The 19,444-nt window shown below is 39.2% G+C and overlaps 1 protein-coding gene across 4 annotated transcripts in view; it reads right to left on the minus strand.

Annotated features, from left to right (window-relative positions):
• The window catches only part of GOLIM4 (golgi integral membrane protein 4), an 80,385-nt gene continuing 61,316 nt past the window's right edge, over positions 376–19,444 (minus strand). For all 4 annotated transcript variants that reach the window (XM_005669985.3, XM_005669984.3, XM_013982184.2 and 1 more), the window contains 5 exons: positions 18,905–19,014; positions 15,811–15,978; positions 15,410–15,478; positions 2,418–2,498; positions 376–2,104 (listed from right to left, as the gene is read on the minus strand). In XM_005669985.3, coding sequence (XP_005670042.1) covers positions 1,955–2,104; positions 2,418–2,498; positions 15,410–15,478; positions 15,811–15,978; positions 18,905–19,014 — 578 coding nt within the window. In that variant the 3' untranslated portion in view covers positions 376–1,954. The remainder of the gene's footprint in view (positions 2,105–2,417; positions 2,499–15,409; positions 15,479–15,810; positions 15,979–18,904; positions 19,015–19,444) is intronic.

A 19,444-nucleotide genomic window follows, 5' to 3' on the forward strand; every position in this document is an offset into this window, starting at 1 on the left:
TGGAAAAGGCACTTTATAATTCATTAATATGCACTGGTATCTCTTAAAAGTTTGTGTTTTTTGTTTGTTTGTTTTTTGTCTTTTTAGGGCTGCACCTGCAGCATATGAAGGTTCCCAGGCTAGGAGTCCAATCGCAGCTGTAGCTGCTGGCCTATACCACAGCCAAAGCAACCCAGATCCGAGTGGCGTCCGTGACCTATACCACAGCCCATGGCAATGCTGGATCCCCAACCCACTGAGTGAGGCCAGGGGTCGAAGCTGCAACCCCATGGTTCCCAGTTGGATTCGTTTCCATTGTGCCATGACAGGAACTTCCCATTTTTTTGACGAAGATCTAAGACCAGAAACTAATAAGAAGTCATATACTTTAAAAGATTTACCACTTGCTTTTTATAGCTTTATTGACTATTACCAAGTTTCAATATGTTTCAAATAATTAAATACTGGAACTGGGACATTAAAAATACAAACTAATTTACCAAAATAATTGTATTCTGAATATTATGTACAATATTATACATTTTACATTACATAAAGGATTTTTATACATAAAAGTAAGATCTGATTTATGATTACTGAAAATCCAAAATACATTTGAATAAAACATTCCTATGCATACATACACAATCACTCAACTGGGATAATCAAAACCATACATGAGTGTGGTTATTAAAAAATAAAATTACATTCTTACAACAATGGTAGAAATTGAATGTTTTTGTTAATTTGAAAGTAGTATTATAAAACCACACACATACGTATCATATTACCTAGTTCTATAGAGTTAAAAATCTATGTTCAAGACTGAAATATGTCTATACCCAATGAGAAATTTTTGATTTTTAATTTTTTTATTTTAAGGGATTTTTAAAAATAATTCATAATCATTAAAATGTCTATCCATGGGCATAATTCAGACCCAATCCCAGCAAATGGAGAAATCATGAGGGTCAACTATATCACCATGTATATTTCACCAATGTTTTTGAAAAATATCCTATTCTATTATACAATTTGGCATGTCTTCATATTCATGCTGGTCACCGAAGATTACATATTAGGGCACAGAGCCTGTAGGGGAAATATATATTACTGTAGAGAACTAGATACTAAAAAAGGATATCACTGGGTGACTCCAGGAAAGAAGGGGTGTTCACATGGAAGACACCACCCATACACACTAAATTAGTTATTAAACAAGGTGTCAGTCCTTCAAAAAGGTTAATACACTGATGTGTCATACCTTGTTTGAATACTGAAATATCTAAGTCTAGAATACTGTCAAGTGAGTTTTAGTATTGTTTCACTTTTAAATGTAATTCCTTTCAAGAGGAAGAGCTGTGATTTTAAGTAAAGCCAAACATTTTTCTAACTGATCTAAAAAGCCTGAAAAACAGTGTCTTTATAACAAAAGTATCTCTCTGTGTGTAACTCTGTCCATGGCTCTTATCCCAGAGATACACAAACTGGTGAAAATTCTTTCAGAACTATACACAAGAACCTTGGAAAGGCAGCAGTTAGTAAACTGACCATTCTTCTTAAAGTCTGCACAGCATTTTGCAGTATTCCCTATTTTGAAACCCTGCATTTCATCAAAGGCAAATTAACAGAACACCTGAAAACTAGAAGACAGAGAAGTTAACAAGTTAAAACATAGACAAAATCAATGTCTCTTCCAACATCACATAATCTATGAAAAATGAGATTCATAGCCTAAGGTCTGCTTCGCTGTTGTTCTTCTCATTCATGTTTTGCTTGAATATAAAAAGAGGCTCTAAGCTAGGTTATCAAAATATATTCATATAAATGTATGAGCATTTCTAATATAAAAGTTAAAAAAGTCTAAATTCTTAATTTTTGTAATTAAATATCCTAGAGTTCAGTAGGCAGATTTATTTTTGAGCAGCTTGAAAAGAATCCGTCAGCTGAGCACTGTCTGTGAGATTGGGCACTGCTACATTTCAGCTCTTCGCCGTGATTTCTCAGCAGCAGCCGCCCCATCCTCCTCCTCCTCGTCCTCCTCCTCATAGTGCTCCTCTCGGCCTTTGGGGCGGTTGTCCTCTCGAACTTCTTGCTCTTCTCCATCATTGTTTTTCTCATCGGCCTTAAAGTTAAAAGAAAAAAAGAAAAACTAAGAGGTAGGGCACCAAGTTAGAGGTATAAATAATTCTCTTTCTTAAAACAAACAAAAAAAACCCAGCAGGAAGTCATTCATTTTTGAGGAAAGGAAACAAGTGAAGAAAAATGTTCCAAGAGGCAAGAGTGCTAGTCTTTTCTATCTTCACATTATCAAAAAATTTTCCTAATTCTAGGATGGCCTGTCAAACTCCATGGTACCTTAGATGTACCCAACTCTACATATGTATCTCCTGCACACGTGCACACACGCGTGGTAGGAATATATACCCTACACATACATTTTCATCATTTTCACCATAGGTCTCCTCAGCATTATGTTCCAGTTGCCTTTTTTTCTCCTCAGTCAAATCTTCCTGAACCTAAAACAAACCAGAGATAACAGGTGACACTTTGATCATTTCAACACTTGCAACAATATGTTTTGGTTTCCCAAAAGTTCTCTCAAAGAAGAGGAAATTTAAACTAAGTTTAAAAGGAAAGTCAGAGATTTGACTTGTTACATTATTCATGAAGAAATGTGTAATATACCTACTGCAAAAAAAAAAATGTGATTCAGAATCACAGAAACTCTGATTTTTGTGTTTTGAGTTTCTGAGTTATTTGAGTAGGAGTTAACACTCCACATAGAACATCTGAAGAAATTCACCTTATAAAATTAAAAACTCCTTTTTCCAAAATGGAGAGCTATGGAAGTCTGAAGGTTCTGACAGAATGTAAGTTCTTGCTAAGATAGGAACCATCTGTCTTAACTTCCTTCAATATCTACATGCATGCTTGGCAAACTTATTGCTTAATATATATTGTTGAATGAATGAGTCGATGAATGAATAAATGAGTCAATGAATGAATAAATGAGTCAACGCAAAAAAAAAAATGCTCTGTAAAGGCACAGAAACCAGAAACCGCTACCTATATACAATGCAGTAGAAAACTGAGGAAAACCTGTGTATATGCACTTCTATAATTAAGAATAAACTTCTTTGGCTAAAATATCTAGAACATAGGACACGATCATTTCAATTTTTTAATAAAATAGTTAAGCCACCTCAAATCCCTACATCTCTTTAGTGTTCTAACACAGTTCTAAGTAGTTCTCTTTTATGTATGCTATTATATGTCACCGATCCTGATTATTTTTTTTCAAAATGCAAATCAAAGTAAGCATCCAAATATTTCTGCTAAATACTCTCTATTTAATGATCACATTCCACAAAAATAGAGAGTAAAATATTTTCTAACTTTATATCAAAAACCATACATATTCCAAAAGGTTTAAATCTTCTGAATACATTTCAAAAAATTGCTGACCACCAATTAAGCATAATACAGTGTCTTGGTACCAACCCCCCCCCCCGATATCTCTTCTAAGGACAGTGTTAAGTCTTCTTGAATAATACCCAAAAGTACCTACTTTTGGGGGGCATGTGTGTTAAAAATCCCAGAAATGGGCAGGGGAAGGAAAGTGTGCAAGTGTAATAGTTAAGGAACAAAGTAAGGGCTATCTCAGGGAGTCCAACCCAGGTGCAACAGGATGAACCCAAACCCACCAGTCACACTTTGGTGGGACTCTAGTCTGTTAGGAGCCTACAAAGATGACCTTTCAAAGATACCCTAACAGAGCCCAGCCTTCATGAACCTCTTCTAATGAGCCCATGTTTGACTGGACTCAGCCCCTACACCACATTGGCACCAAATAAATACCTTCGGAGGACAGGTACAGAGTATATTTTGTATTCAGGTGTCCTGGTGAGACAAGCTTAAAAAAAAAAAAGACACCTCTGCTCACCTGCAGGCTCTGAGTGTCCCACAATATCTCTGCTGCCCTTAGTCACAGAATCGCATCACAACATTCCATAGGACATTGTGATGAAAACAGTGAAGCACTTATTTTAAACTATATTAAGTTCTCACTAATTGAAACATCTTTAAATGGCTAAAGTGTCCCAGGCAATTTCTGTGAACAGAGACACGTCTTCTATAGTCGTAATAATGAAAATATACTACTGAACACTAAAAATGGTTTAGTTGAGGTTGGGGGTAGGGGAACTGCCTTGAAACTGTGACATGATGAAAATATATAAATCAGGTTTGGGAAGTTTTTTCTATAAAAGGCCAGACAGCAGGTATCTAGGCTTTCTTGGCCAAAAGGTCTCTCTACCCAGGCTCTAAGGTTGTGGTGCAGAGGCAACCTTAGATAATATATACACAAAAAGCCATGGGCTTGGCTTCCAGTAAGGCTTCACTTCCAAAACAGGCCCAGTCCTTTATTCTGCCAACCCCTAATAAAGATTATGGATTCAGAGAGACTGGGATTGAAACCTTGGCTCTGTGACTCTCCAGGTGGTATAATCACTAAGTTCGGTTGTTTTTATTATGAAAATTTTCAAGCACACAAAATAAGACAATAATTCAAAAAACTAATTATAGCCATCACCAAAGCTCAAAAGTTATTTCAATGTTGCTGTTGCCACACTAGCACCATTTATCACTTTTATTTATTTTCTGATGATTCTTAAAAATTCCAGACAGCATGTAATTGTTCCCCTACCCATCTCAGTATATATCTCTAAAAACAATGGATTTTTCTTATTTAACCATAATGCCATTATCACCTCTGATAAGTAATCCCATGGTATCATCTAATGCCTAATCTTTACTAACATTTTCCTGATTGTTTTAAATATGTCTATTTACAGTCAGTTTGTTTTAATCATGGTCCAAACAAATGCCACATCTATCATCAGTTCCACTCCCTGCTTTTTTTCCTTAATGCTATGCTGAATTGTAGTCCAATAAAATGACCCACATTCTGGATTTATCTGCTTCTTTATGATATCACCACTTAACCCATTTCTTTAGCCTCTGTATTTCTTATAAAAGGAAGTTAGCATAAAGACTTGAATGAATTCAGATTCAGTTTGCAGAGCAAGGGTTTTTCAGAGGTGATGCTATAGATTTCATATTTTCATTACATCAGGAGGTAAAATATAATGTTTGTCCCACCTTTACTTATTTTTTAATTGCTTTTTTAATTGTGATTTTTATTTTTTCTATTATACATGATTTACAGGGTTAGGTAAATTTTTACTATACAGCAAAGTGACCCAGTAATACATATATATATATATATATATATATATATATATATATATATATACACATACACATATATATATGTATATGTGTGTATATATATATTCTTTTTCTCACATTATCCTCCATCATGTTTCATCACAAGTGACTAGATATAGTTCCCTGTGCTATACAGCAGGATCTCATTGCTTATCCAATCCAAAGTCAACAGTTTGTATCTATGAACGCTAGATTCTCAGTCCATCCCACTTCCTCCTCCTCCCCCTTGACAACCACGAGTCTGTTCTCCGTGATTTTCCTTTCTGTGGAAAGGTTCATTTGTGCCATATATTAGATTCCAAATATAAGTGATATCATATGGTATTTGTCTTTTTCTTTCTGACTTACTTCACTTGGTAAGAGACTCTCTAGTTCATCCATGTTGCTGCAAATGGCATTATTTTGTTCTTTTATGGCAGAGTAGTATTCCATTGTGTATATATACCACATCTTCTTAATCCATTCATTTGTTGACGGACATTTGGGTTTCCATGTCTTGGCTGTTGTGAATAAGGCTGCAGGGAACATGTGGGTGCAAGTATCTTTTTCAAGGAAAGTTTTGTCCGGATACATGCCCAAGAGTGGGATTGCTGGGTCACATGGTAGTTCTATATTTAGTTTTCTAAGGTACCTCCATACTGTTTGCCATAGTGATTGTACCAATTTACAGTCCCACCAACAGTGTAGGAGGGTTCCCTCTTCTCCACACCCTCTCTAGCATTTGTTATTTGTGGACATATTAATGATAGCCATTCTGACTGGTGTGAGGTGGTACCTCACAGAAGTTTTGATTTGCATTTCTCTAATAATCAGTGATGTAGAGCATTTTTTCATGTGCTCGTTGGTCATCTGTTTATCTTCTTTGGAGAAATGTCTGTTCAGGTCTTTTGTCCATTTTCCAATTGGGTTGTTGGCTTTTTTGCTCTTGAGTTGTATAAGTTGTTTGTATACTTTAGAGATTAAGCCCTTATCAGCTGCATCTCTTGAAACTATTTTCTCCCATTTTTTTTTTTTTAATGGTTTCCTTTGCTTTGCAAAAGATCGTCAGTTTGTTTAGGTCCCATTGGTTTATTTTTGCTTTTATTTCTGTTGCGTTGGGAGACTGACCTGAGAAAACATTTGTAAGGTTGATGTCAGAGAATGTTTTGCCTATGTTCTCTTCTAGGAGTTTGATGGTGTCTTGTCTTATGTTTAAGTCTTTAAGCCATTTTGAGTTTATTTTTGTGTGTGGTGTGAGGGTGTGTTCCAGTTTCATTGATTTACAAGTGGCTGTCCAGTTTTCCCAGCACCACTTAATGAAAAGGCAGTCTTTTTCCTATTTTATATTCTTGCCTCTTTTGTTGAAGATTAATTGACTGTAGGTGTCTGGGTTTATTTCTGGGTTCTCTATTTTGTTCTATTGGTCTATATGTCTATTTTGGTATCAGTACCACAGTGTCTTGATTACTGTGGCTTTGTAATATTGCCTGAAGTCTGGGAGAGTTATGCCTCCTGCTTGGTTTTTGTTCCTCAGGATTGCTTTGGCAATTCTGGGTCTTTTGAGGTTCCATATAAAGTTTGGGATTGTTTGTTCATTTGGGGAAAATGTCATGGGTAATTTGATAGGAAAGTTTTGTCCGGATACATGCCCAAGAGTGGGATTGCTGGGTTTTTTTGAGTTCTTTCCTATTCTTGGTGAGTTTGCCCAGATGTTTGTCAATTTTGTTTATCCTTTCAAAGAACCAGCTCTTTGCTTTATTGATTTTTTTTCTATTGTTTTTGAATGTCTATTTTAATGATTTCCTCTCTGATCTTTATGATTTCCTTTCTTCTGCTGACTTTGGGTTTTGTTTTTTCTTCGTTTTCCTAATTCTTTTAGGTTGTAGGTTAAGTTGTTGATTTGAGATTTTTCTTCTTTTCTGAGGAAGGCCTGTATAGCTATGAACTTCCCTCTAAGCACTGCTTTTGGCACATCCCATAGATTTTGAGTGGTTGCATTTTCATTATCATTTGTCTTGAGGTATTTTTTAATTTCCTTCTTGATTTTCCCATTGACCCATTGGTTTTCTAGAGGCATGTCGCTTAGTCTCCATATAGTCAGTTTTTTCTCATTTCTTTTCCTGTGGTTCATTTCTAATTTCATGCCATTGTGATCAGAAAAGATACTTGAAATGATATCTATACTCTTCAATTTGTTGATGATAGTTTTGTGCCCTAGCATGTGGTCAGTCCTTGAGAATGTTCCATGTTCACTTGAAAAAAACATATATTCTGATTTTTTTGGATGTAATATCCTGAAAATATCAATTAAGTCTAACCTTTCTGTTGTGTCATTTGGAATCTCCGTTGTCTTACTGATTTTCTGTCTAGAGGATCTGTCCACTGATATGAGTGGGGTGTTAAAGTCTCCTACTATTATTATATTCCCATCAGTTTCTCCTTTTATGTCTGTTAGTATTTGTTGTATGTATCTGTGTGCTCCTATATTAGGGGCATATATATTGATGATTGTAATATTCTTTTCTTGAATGGATCATTTTATCACTAAATAGAGTCCTTCTTTGTCTTTCTTTATGGCCTTCATTTTAAAGTCTGTTTTGTCTGGCGTGAGTATTGCAACTGCTGCTTTCCTGTCTTTTCCACTGGCATGAAATATCTTTTCCCATCCCCTCATTTTCAATTTATATGTATTCTTTGCCCTAAGGTGAGTCTCTTGTAGAGAGCATATTGTAGGCTCTTGCTTTTTAATCCAATCTCCCACTCTATGTCTTTGGATTGGAGCATTCAATCCATTGACATTTAACGTAACTATTGATAATATGTATTTAATGCCATTTTAAACCTGTTTTCCAGTTGACTTTATGTTTCTCCTTTATTCCTTTCTTTCTTTTTCGTTCTTTTTTGGGCCACATCCATGGCATATGGAGGTTCCCAGGCCAAGGGTCGAATTGGAGCTGCAGCTGCTGGCCTATGCCACCCCACCACAGCAATGCAGGATTTGAGCTGTGTCTGCAACCTATACCACAGCTCATGGCCACACCAGATCCTTAACCCACTGAGAGAGGGCAGGGATCAAACCCACATCCTCATGGATACTAGTTGGGTTCGTTAACCACTGAGCCATGACAGGAACTCCTCTTCCTTTTTTTGGTTGGGTGATTTCCTTTTATTTTATCCTTGTGTCCTTTTCTTTTTAGTTTTTAATGTAACGTTTGGTTTTGATTTGTGGTTGCCCTGATTTTGACATGTATCTTACCCCTTCCTATATTTGCTTGTAGTCATATAGGCTCAAACACATTTAAAAAAAAAAAAAAAAAGAGTAGATTTTCTTAATTTCCTTCCCCCATATTTTATGATTTTGAAGTCCTTTTTTAACATTTTCATGTTTGTCCTTTTGCTGTTCCTTGTATTTCCTGTCACTTTTGCAATAGCTTCCTCCCTCCCCCTTTAGATCTGTATACTGGCTTATTTAAGTGATTGCTTTCCAAATGTGATTTCTTCCATCCTATTTTGTATTTCTTTTTATATTTAGAGAAGCCCTTTCTATATTTCTTTTCAAATGGTTTAGTATTGCTGTACTTTTAGTTTTTGTTCGTTGGAGAAATTCTTTATTTCTTCTTCTATTTTAAATGATATTTTTGCTGGGTAGATTATTTTAGGCTGCAAATTTTTCCTTTTAGAGCTTTGAATATATCTTGCCACTCTTCTCTGGCCTGTAGCATTTCTGTAGAGAAATCAGCTGATAGCCTTATGGGGGTTCCCCTATAATTAATGCTCTGTGTTTCTCTTGCTGCCTTTAGAATCCTCTCTATTATTGTTGCCGTTTTTATGTATTATTGTCTTGGTCTGGGACTGTTTGGGTTCAACTTGCTTGGGGCCCTCTGTGCTTCCTGTATCTTGATATCTGTTTCCTTTAGATCTGGAAAGTTTTCAGACATAATTTCTTCAAGTATATTTTCAATCCCCTTTTCTTTTTCTTCTCCTTCTGGAATCCCTATTATGTGCAGATTGGCCCACTTTACATTATCCCATAGATCTCTTATATTGCTTTCACGCTTTTTCATTTGCTTTTCTGTCTGCTGTCCTGATTGGTTGATTTCCATGATTCTATCTTCCAAGTCACTAATTTGTTTCTCTGCATTATTCATTCTGCTGCCTTTAGCTCAGTTCGCATCTCTAAAAATGAATTTTCTAATTTTTCTTGGCTCTTCCTTATATTTTCTAGTTCCTTTCTAAAGGAATCTGCATTACTGTTCATATCCTCTCTTAATTCCTTCAGTATTTTCACTACCTCCCTTTTGAACTCAGTGTCTGTCAGACTGCACAGTTCTGTTTTATTGTTTGCTGCTTCAGGTGAATTCTCCTGTTCTTTCAACTGGGAATGGTTCCTAAGCTTCTTCATTTTGCTTATATATATCTTATTCTGTGAGTTTAGGGAAACCAAAACTACTGTAGTCTTGGATGGCTATTTCTGTGCAAGAGCGCCCCTTTGTATTTTGTGGTGGATTACTATTTATTTTTGGTGTGGGAACTTGGATATTTGCTCTTTCTTCAGTGTGAGCAGAATGTTATCCCCTTGATAGGGTGCTCAGTGTGTTTCCAGGAAGACAGAGGCAATGGGCAGGGCTAATAGTCAGTGCCTGGGTGCTGGGCTCTTGACAGTAGCAAGGACCTGCAGGATGCTGTTGCAGGCTTGTCCTAGTTTCACAAGAAGTGCCCAGTCTCCCATAGCCTGAGCAAGTGGTGCCTTGCCACCTGTAGCCTGTGCCAGAGGTGCTCTGCCCCCTGAGAGTCTGTACATGTGCAGGGAAAGAGATTCCTATGGCCCTCAGCCCCTCCTCCTCTTGCTCTTCCCAACAGTGGTGCCTTGCTTCTCCTTCAGGCCCAGACCTCCTCCCGGGTTCCCTCGGCTGTGGCGTTGCGTTCCCCATCCCGTGGTACACCACTCCCTAGTCCCTCAGACTGTCTCCACACAGCCAACCCTAGTCCTCTCCCTGGAACTGAGGTCGGAGCTTGAGTCTCACCCCAAGCTTCTCTGGCTGTGGTGTCCAGGTCCGTGGTGCAGATGATCTGTGCGGCTCTCACTTAGCTTTGCCCTCCTTAGTCCAGCTCTTGCTCTTTTCTTGGCAACTTTGGGGTCCCTCCCTCTCGGCTGATCTCCCCATCAGTAAGATGGCTTCCCAGTGTGGGTTCCTTTCCTCTTTAACAGCTCCCTCTCAGGAGTGCTAGTGCTGTCCTGATTCCTTTTCTCTATCTTTCTTTTTTTCTTTTGTTCTGTGCAGTTGTGTGGAAGGTTTCTTGCCCTTTTTGGAGGTTTAAGTTCTTCTGCCAGTGTTCAGTAGATGTTCTGTGTGAGTTGTTCTACATGTAGATGTATTTTTTTGATGTGTTTGTGGGAGAGGTTGAGTGTGACGTCTTACTCCTCCACCATCTTGATCCTTCTCCTGTCCCACTTTTAGAGAGGCTAAGGATGGTCATGAGCTCAGGTGGTTACAGCCTGACCTTTCCATGGTAAAATTCCCTGACCTCCATTCATCTGGTGATATTATCCACTGATGACTGCTCCTAAATCAGCTGTTTTAATAAGGGGGTACAAAGTGATGACTTTCTAATTCCATCATTCCTTCTGTATTCACTAACTTCTATAAAGAAAAACATACCCTTATCAACTACTTAATTACTATGCTTGGTATACCTAAGTATATTAAGTATATTAAGTATACTTAGAGATACCAATTTTTTTAAAATCAGAATTGAGTGCAGTCTAATCATGGTTCTCACAATAACAAGCTGTGTGACTTTTGAAAATTTAGCTAATATCTCTGAAACTCAAATTTCTTATCTGTGAAAGAAAGGGGGTTAGATGAAATTCAGTGATTTTTAATTTTTCATGTGTGTGTGTGGTAGAAGGAGTCATGGACCCTTTTAAGACTTTGGTGAGAGTCTTTAGCAAATGGGCCTAGATACACATCGTTTTGCACAGAAGTTTGAAGAGGTTCAGATTTCCCAAAGTCCACTTGTAGAACTGTCCTAGGACTTCTTTAAATAGCATGTCCCTGAAACATCAGCATCAGCTGAGGTCTTGTGAAGAACTCTGAGTCCTAGGACCTACCATAGATAGGATCAAAATCTCCAAGGGTGGATGGAGCTCCTGCTGTGGTGCAAAAAAATCAGCAGTGTCTTGAGAGCACTGGGATGTGGGTTCAGTCTCTGGCCCAGCACAGTGGGTTAAGGATCTGGTGTTGCTGCAGCTGTGGCTTAAATTGAGACTGTGTCTTGGACCTGATCCCTGGCCCTGGAAGCTCAGTATGCCATGGGGTGGCCAAAAATGAAAAAAAAAAAAAAAAAGGAAAAAAAAATCTCCAAGGGTAAGGGAATCTGTATGTTTTACACACTCTCCAAGGTGATTCTTAGCCATAGCAAAGCCTGAGAGCCCCTCGCTTGAGGGACAATGGGTGCTGGGTTAAGAATGTCTCTGGCTAGGGAGTTCCCTGGAAGAGGCCTAGCAGTTAAGGATCCAGCAGTGTCTCTGCTGTTGCTCTGGTTCAGTCTCTGGCCAGGGAACTCCTGCCTGTCATGGGTGTGGCCAAAAAAACCCAAAAAACAAAAAAAATTGGGAGAGAGAAAGAAAGGTAAAAGAAAAGTGGCTAGAGAGAGCAACACCCTTTTATGATTTTTTTTTTCTTCCCTTCTCTTGGGAACTGTTGTAGAATATTTAGGTTGTTTACCAGTTGTCAGTATAATCTGAGGTGGAAACCACTGATTTTGAATACTCTTCAAATTTAGGTATCACACAGACAAAAACTTTGTAATTTTTCAAATTTATAGATGCACCTGTACTATTCTAGTAACATATTCTTCATGTTTGGGCAAAAGTAATTCAAACTCATCTTAAAGGCATTACTGAAATGGAAGTAAATGATAGAGTTTCTCACTTTAAAATATGCTCAGACTAATAACCAGAAGCCAAATGTTACTCTTAAAATGTAGACATGTCATTTATGTCTTCCACATTTGACCTTTTGTATTATCTTGCTAAAGCTGATGCAAACATTTTGTTAACGATTTCCCTACACTGCTCCTCATTAGTCATTACTGAAATCTAATATTTTAGGCATTTTAGAAACGGTCCCTATATGATGCGGCAAAGTTTAATAAATAGTGAAAACAAACAAACAAAAATAAAACAGATCTCCTGAGTTTGAAATGGGCTTTGGCTAGCAACCCAGTCCCAGTATGTATGCTTGTCTTTCTCTGATACATCACAGATGTATGGGATCAGCCAGGAACCAGAAGGATGCACCTTAAGTAGTCAAGATTGCTGGGATCCACAGAGATGGAATGGGATGTGACAACAGACAGGCCTTCAGCAATGTCCACCATAGTGATGGATACTCCCACTTGCTGGTAATGTTTAACAGCCATCACTGTCTGGATGGCTTCATGGTGTGGTAATCACAGTTTGGGGTACCACTAAAGGTAGCCAGATAACCTTGTGCTCTTTCTTGAGCGTGCAGATCAATCTGTTTTCAGTTGGACTGGGGAAACTCAGCATTCAGGTTTTTCAAAGTAGTCATTTTAATCTCTATGTATTATTAAACATTTAAGTAATTTTGAAGCACACATAACACTTTTTGGCAATGTCATAATTTGTCTCGTTTGTTCATAAAGAGATAAAAAATCTGGGAAGGATGGGCTCACCACATCCATGTCTTTCACTCTAACAATCCTAAGCAATAAGCAATGAATGCTTGTTAATTGCCATCCGTTTTAGGTCTTGGAAGGATAACACTGTTGCACTAAGATAAGAGAAGGCAGGGATAGCGCAAATTTCCTAGAATCATGCTTGTCTGGGTCCTCTACTCTCGGAGTTCAAGTCACAAGTCTGATGGGCTGTACCTCTGAACAGGTATAACCTAGGCAAGCTGCAACTCCTTCCTAGGAGCAAATATGACAGCAGTCAGGTTGACTGTGGGCTAGAAAGGCAGGGACCAACAGCAGCAACGAGCCTTACATCCCAGGGGCAGCTGGGACAGCTGGAAGACTCCTAGGCTTATGGAAGCTAAGAACGACGCACATCACATAGCACTGTGGAGTTTTCAGAGTGCTCACCCACAGTGCTTATCAACAGTACACTGTGTGCTCTCACATACCGTGTCCCTCTTTACTTTCCTGATTTTGCTGCATTCTGCTGAGACCGTCATCTCTATTGCTAGTCCCTGACTGGTATATGGAAATTCTTCTTCCTCTTCAAGGGAAGAACTGAGAACAGTGGAAAGAGATGGGAAAGGAAAATCCAATAACTAATCACCTCACAACTACCAGAAAAAAAAAAAAAATAACACAGCCAGAACAAGGAGTGCTTAGGGGGCAGAGGGGGAAGTTATCTAGTCAAGGAGAAAGGCACAATTGGCTTTCTCTGTGAGCTCATGGGGCAACCATCCAAAATAGGAGGGTGTGGTGACCTAGAACCTTGGGGAGAGGGTTAGAAGGTGGGGACAGGGTGCCAGAGCTAGGAGTTCCAGGCCAGGAACTGGGGCCAGGTGCAGGGAGAGAGGAAGGGCTCTGGTCAGACAGCCCACCCGAGGGAGCAGTGACTGCCTGGGGTTAGGCACCAGCCTCTCCCTGGTCTTTCTTCCCTCAGGACTTTCTGCCTTTCTTTTCTTCCTATCCTTGATCCCTCTTGGATTGCAAGATTTCTTTCTACCTTAACTGACAGAATATAGGGGTAAAAAAATAATCAGTAAATACTGATTAAAATTTTATGTTTACCCTTCTGAATTTTTAAAAAGAAGCCAAGGTGAACCTCTTCTCTTTTAATCCCTCAAAGATTCCTGGCATCTGACATAATGAAACAAAGTAATATTAGTCTAGACATCATGTTACAAGAGAGGCCCAGATGAATATCTTTCTCTTGCCAAATGTCTTAATATTCAAAGCTGCTGCTTTCTCGAATGCTCTCTTCTGATGACATGGCTTGGGGGCTTGATTAGGATGAACAGCAGGATGAAAAAAAAGAGAGAGAATAAAAAGATCAAGCCAAGCAGACTGCACGTGACTAGAGGTATATGTTGCCAGTGGCTGCAAAGAACGACATCCTTTTCTGTTTTCCTAGTATAAGCACAAATTTCTGCATCAGCTCTGAAAAGCTGACAAATGCAATTTAAACGAAACAGCAGCCCTGGTCAAGGGAACTGTGCCCATGAGCCCAGTAGCACATGCCTTCTGAGCAGGATCTCAGGAGTGGGTGTGTTTATCCAGGCTGCCATTTGTCCATCCTCTCCTGCTGTTCCTCTTAGGGCCAGAATCACACACTTGTAAGAGGCCTAGATGAGAAGTGCCTCTGAATCTGGGATTTCATTTGTTGGACCATTTACTGGGTCCAGAGACAGAGTAAGCACGAGGCCTTGGCCTCATCCACATCATATTCCTGAGTACTGAGCCTCAGCAGTCCACACAGCCCTGGCTGTGACTAGCCAGCCACAACCAACAGTGTTCATCAATCAATTATACAAATGTGGCACCATGGTAGATGCTCTATAAACCTAGTTAGCAATAATACGCCAGATGTTTACCATAAAAAGCAAAGTAAAATGAAATGTTAAGAAATTCTACCCCAAAGCCTTTTATTCAACTGAATTCCTTACATATTTTTCCTTTTCTTCATTAAATTTAATTAGAATGTTAAATTCTTAGGAGGGAAGAAGCTGAAAGTAGAGGCTGCAAACATTTTTTTAAGTGTTTGGAAGGTGTTATGTATATTCTGACAGATACCACGGGGTACTCCTGTGAGGCGGGCAGTGTGGCAAAATCTACAAAGCCTCTGGGGTTAGTCCAGACTTCTCAATGTACAGAGCTTTGTTCTGTCTTGTGAGTGAAAGAGGGAGGAGAAAATATCCTTACAAAGACCCCATCAACCTAGGTCTGCCATTCCTGGACACCCAAGTGTCAAGAAAATCTCTAGGGAAAACCAGAGAGGAGGATTCGGTCACCCCATTTTCATTATCTTCTAACTAAATGTCTCCACTGCCATGGTCCATTTCCCCTCAAGACCACCCTTCTGTACCCAGCCTACAGCTCTCTGAACATTTCTATAGAAGCCCTGTTGCAGAGGTTTGTTTCAGGTGAGTGTGAGGCTCCCAGCCCTCCCGCTTCCTACCTCCTCTTCCCCTTCTTCCTGGTACTGCTCATCCACATTGTCCTCCTGCTGGTCTGGATTTCCTGCCATCTGTTGAAACAAAAGGGGAGGCTCAGGTTACTGAACATTGGAGATGCATTTTCCAGTCCCCTGGGACAAAGAATAGTCAGGCCACCATGCACTTTCAATGCATCAGTGGCCAGGAAATGATGACTAATCATTCCCAACACAAAGCCCAAGAGGCCTATCACCCTTGGTCTCTGAATGCGGGCATGTCATTTCATATGATGGCCCAGCCCAAAGTCAGCTGAAGAGACAAACTTCCTGTCTATGTAGGTTACGATTAACCTTTGGCTTAAACCAGACATTTAGCAAAATACCCCAGGGGGTTAAAACCACCCTCCAACATGGCATCTGCTTACCACCAAATGCTCCTCCATTTCTGCATTCTCCTGCTTTTGATGACTTTGTTTTTGCTCTTCATTTTCATCTGGCAAATTTTCTTCCCTCACTTGCCCAGCTTCCTCAAATTCATCCTCGCCTTGATTATTAGGGTCATCTGCTGGGTTTATATCCTCTACAGCTGCCCTCTGTAAAATTTTAATGAAAAGCAACCACCACTTCAAAATCCAGGATCAAGTTTAATTTCATTTGAAAGGCCACACACTGGCAGAAAATGAAATTGTCCTTCACCAGATTGTTCAGATACATTCTCGCCAAGTTCCACAAGTACCCATCTCACTGTCAAAAGATAAAATCCATGCCTTATTTGTCAGAGGCTGATGAATCAGAATGAAGTTCAAATAGCACTTCTTTCCTACATGTTACTCCAAAATAGTCTCCAAACTTGAATATCACAAGTAATATGAGCATAACTAACTAGACAACAAGAAAAACAGTTAATATCAGCCAAAGGACCAAGTAGAAGAAATAATGAAAATGAGAGATCTAGACAGGCAAACCAGCAGCTTCTCTCACTGGTATTTTTTTTTAAATTACCGACCAGTTATCCTTTGCAAATCAGTTACTTTCACATAAGTGGGTGAAAGGCAGTTGATGAGAGAGGAAGCCACAAGAGAAAGGACCCAAGAAAAAGGCCTGTGAGGAGATAAGAAGAGGGCTAATTCAAAAGCAGACAATCATGTTCTAGTGTGGATCACACTTTATAACGTGGAGCTGAGAGATGTTGCTCTGGCAAGAGACAGGAGAAAAGGGCGAAAAGCCAACTTTCGGCAATTTATTTTGAAAATAACCTTCCTCATACCACCCCACCTCTCAAGTAGTTCTCAGTTATTGTGTTCAGTTAATGCCCTTCATATTATCAACTTGAGAATTATCTGGATGTCTTGCTTATGCTCTCAAAGCACCTTTGAAAATAACACATGTCTTCATGAAGGTTCAGATTTTAGTGCCTGAGCTGGGCAGAAGTGGTGATGCTTGTGGGAACTTCCCAGATTACACCAGGGTCATGGGCAGGACGCTTCCCTGAGACAGGAAGCCTCAGCCGTTAGCTTTAGTCTCTGCCAGTGTTCTCCAGACCACAAGATTCTACTTCAGTTCACTTCGGAGCCTTGAACATGTTCAAGAGCTCGCGGCAGCCTCAGCTGATGTATTCTCGGCACATCCCTGGCTATGTACTTCGTTCAAGAGCAAAATAACACTTTTCTTGGGACTACAGAGAGTGACAAATCATCACCTTCACAGTAAAGTCCAAATCACTTCATAATCTCTTGTCACATGAATTTCTTCTTGTGTGTTATCAATAAATTGTGTGGAAATACAGGGAAAATGTAACATAGTTTCTTCAGGAAAACAGTTCCAAATGCCTTCTGCAAAAGTTTATAAAAATGTATACACTAGCTCCATCTCTGACCAAGTAATAAGTAAAGTTTTACAGGTTCAGATGCTATATTCAAATAAAATAAAATAGTCAAATACTAATTAAACCTCCATAAAGGTGGGCAAACATTTTTTTTTAAATACTTGTGATTTTTCGTTTATTGATTGGTCTTTGCTATTGTTATAGAAGTCTTGGTTTTTTTCTTTTTCTTTTTTTTTGGCCCCCTGGGCCAGAGATCAAACCCATACCACTGCAGTGACAATGCTGGATCCTTAACCCACTGTGTCATAAGAGAACTCCAAAATGTTTTTAATTTAAAAATGAGGAAATAAAATGACATAGTGAGATGAGATAGAGAGGGTCAAGAAGGCTAATAATTTCTAATTAAAAGAAGGCATGGTAGAAAGGCCACAGTTTCCCAATGTGTTATCTAGAGCAAATGGACTGAGGAGAGGAGAGGAAAGAATTACATAGTCAGGTACTCAGTCAAAGCACACAGTGTTTCCCAAATGCTAGTGACTGGAATACCCACTGTTCCCTTGTTCCCTCCACTGCTCTTGGGATTTTCCCAGGCTTTTGGACACTCACTTCCTTGTTCCCTCATGGATACTCTTTTACTTTCCTGATATCTATAGCTCTAGCTCTTTCCTGAAAATATTTCAGGGCTGTGTTTCCCTGGAGCATTCCTTCAGAAATGCTTGGTCAGGGGTGGGTATGCAGATGCGTTCTGCCACCTCTCTGCACAAAAGCCACACGGAAAAGCCATTTCCATCAGGGCAACTCTAAGCAGCTGTCAGGAAAACTTCCTCAGTACTTGCCAAGAAAGAATATGGGTCATCCTCTCAACCCACTGGAAAAATATAAACAGGGCCAAGCATAGCACAGACTGAATTTTATAAACATGGTGGTTGATCTACTAGCAAAAGATGACAGGAAAGCTAGAGTAAGTTGTAAAAATCATCCTACACATAAGCACAGAGACACACTGACTTGCAGGCAAGGCCACCCAAATGAACTGGGAGTCTTGGTCCTTTCTGGGTAAACACAAAGAACATTTTTGGTTATTATATGTCTACCTACTAATATTCTAATTTTTCTATAGTATCATTGTAACTGAGCAATTTTTTTCATTTCTCAAGTCACATATTCTTATCCATGTATTTATTAAATAGTCACTGGACTGCTGGGAAATTACACAGAATCACATGCCACACATTCACACTCTGGCAGACTGCTCAGTGTGCTCCAGAGTGGTTACGCTTTCTCTGCTTCTTTCTTCAACTCCCACGCTTGCTTTTTGTTTTTTCGTCTTTCAAAAGATGAAATATTTCAGTTTTATAGATAGGTTCATTTGTGCCATGTTTTAGATTCCACCTAAAAGTGATACCATATGCCTTTCTGATGCCTCTTTTTGCTTTTCTGTTTTAATTTTCTTAAACTAAAAGTCCCCAGAGGGAAACTCCTTGGATGTTTTCCCAGAAGAATCTTTAACCCACTCTCATCATATACACATGCCATGGTTTATAGTTAACAATAATTATGCAAGCCACCGTCCTTCTGTGCTGAGGAAATAACAGACATATCTGGAGCCGGAGGCACCGTGTCAGGGAAACATTCATGTTGCCTTTCCGCCTTTTGACTTCCCAAGTGTCGTGAATGGAAGAGAGGACACTTACATCTGCCTCGGATTCTGGATCAGCTTCCTGGGGCCCTTGTTCTTGAAGTTCATGTCCATTCTCTGGGTCATCTTCTGCCTCGTCTTGGTGCTGGTTGTCTTTCTCATAGGCTAGCAAATCAAAGGAACTAATATGAGCCCAAATGAACCAGACAGGATTCTTCTCTTTCGAAGCAAAGCCATCAGTGGGCTTCCCTACAGACCACTTCATCCCCTCTCTCCTCCAGCTAGGTTAGCTCAACATAAGGCCTGCATCTCAGCTTTTCTGGAAAAGTTAGGTCCTCTTCCCAGGCCTTGTGTCTACAGAGATAGTGTGGTTCTGACTCTCTAAAACAAATGTTTATAACAGAAGCTAATATATATTTTTCCCATTATGCCAAAAATAACAATCAAAACTCTCTCGATAAAATAAAGCCCAGCCAATTGGACATTGCTAAAATTATTGACTAATTTTTGGTAATGTTGGAGAAAATAGCAAAGCACAATAAAAAGAAACTGATACTATTTCAGGAAGTGAAAGAAAGGACAACCCCATTGTGGA

Source organism: Sus scrofa, chromosome 13 (assembly GCF_000003025.6).
Source record: "Sus scrofa isolate TJ Tabasco breed Duroc chromosome 13, Sscrofa11.1, whole genome shotgun sequence".
Classification (NCBI taxonomy): domain Eukaryota; kingdom Metazoa; phylum Chordata; class Mammalia; order Artiodactyla; family Suidae; genus Sus; species Sus scrofa.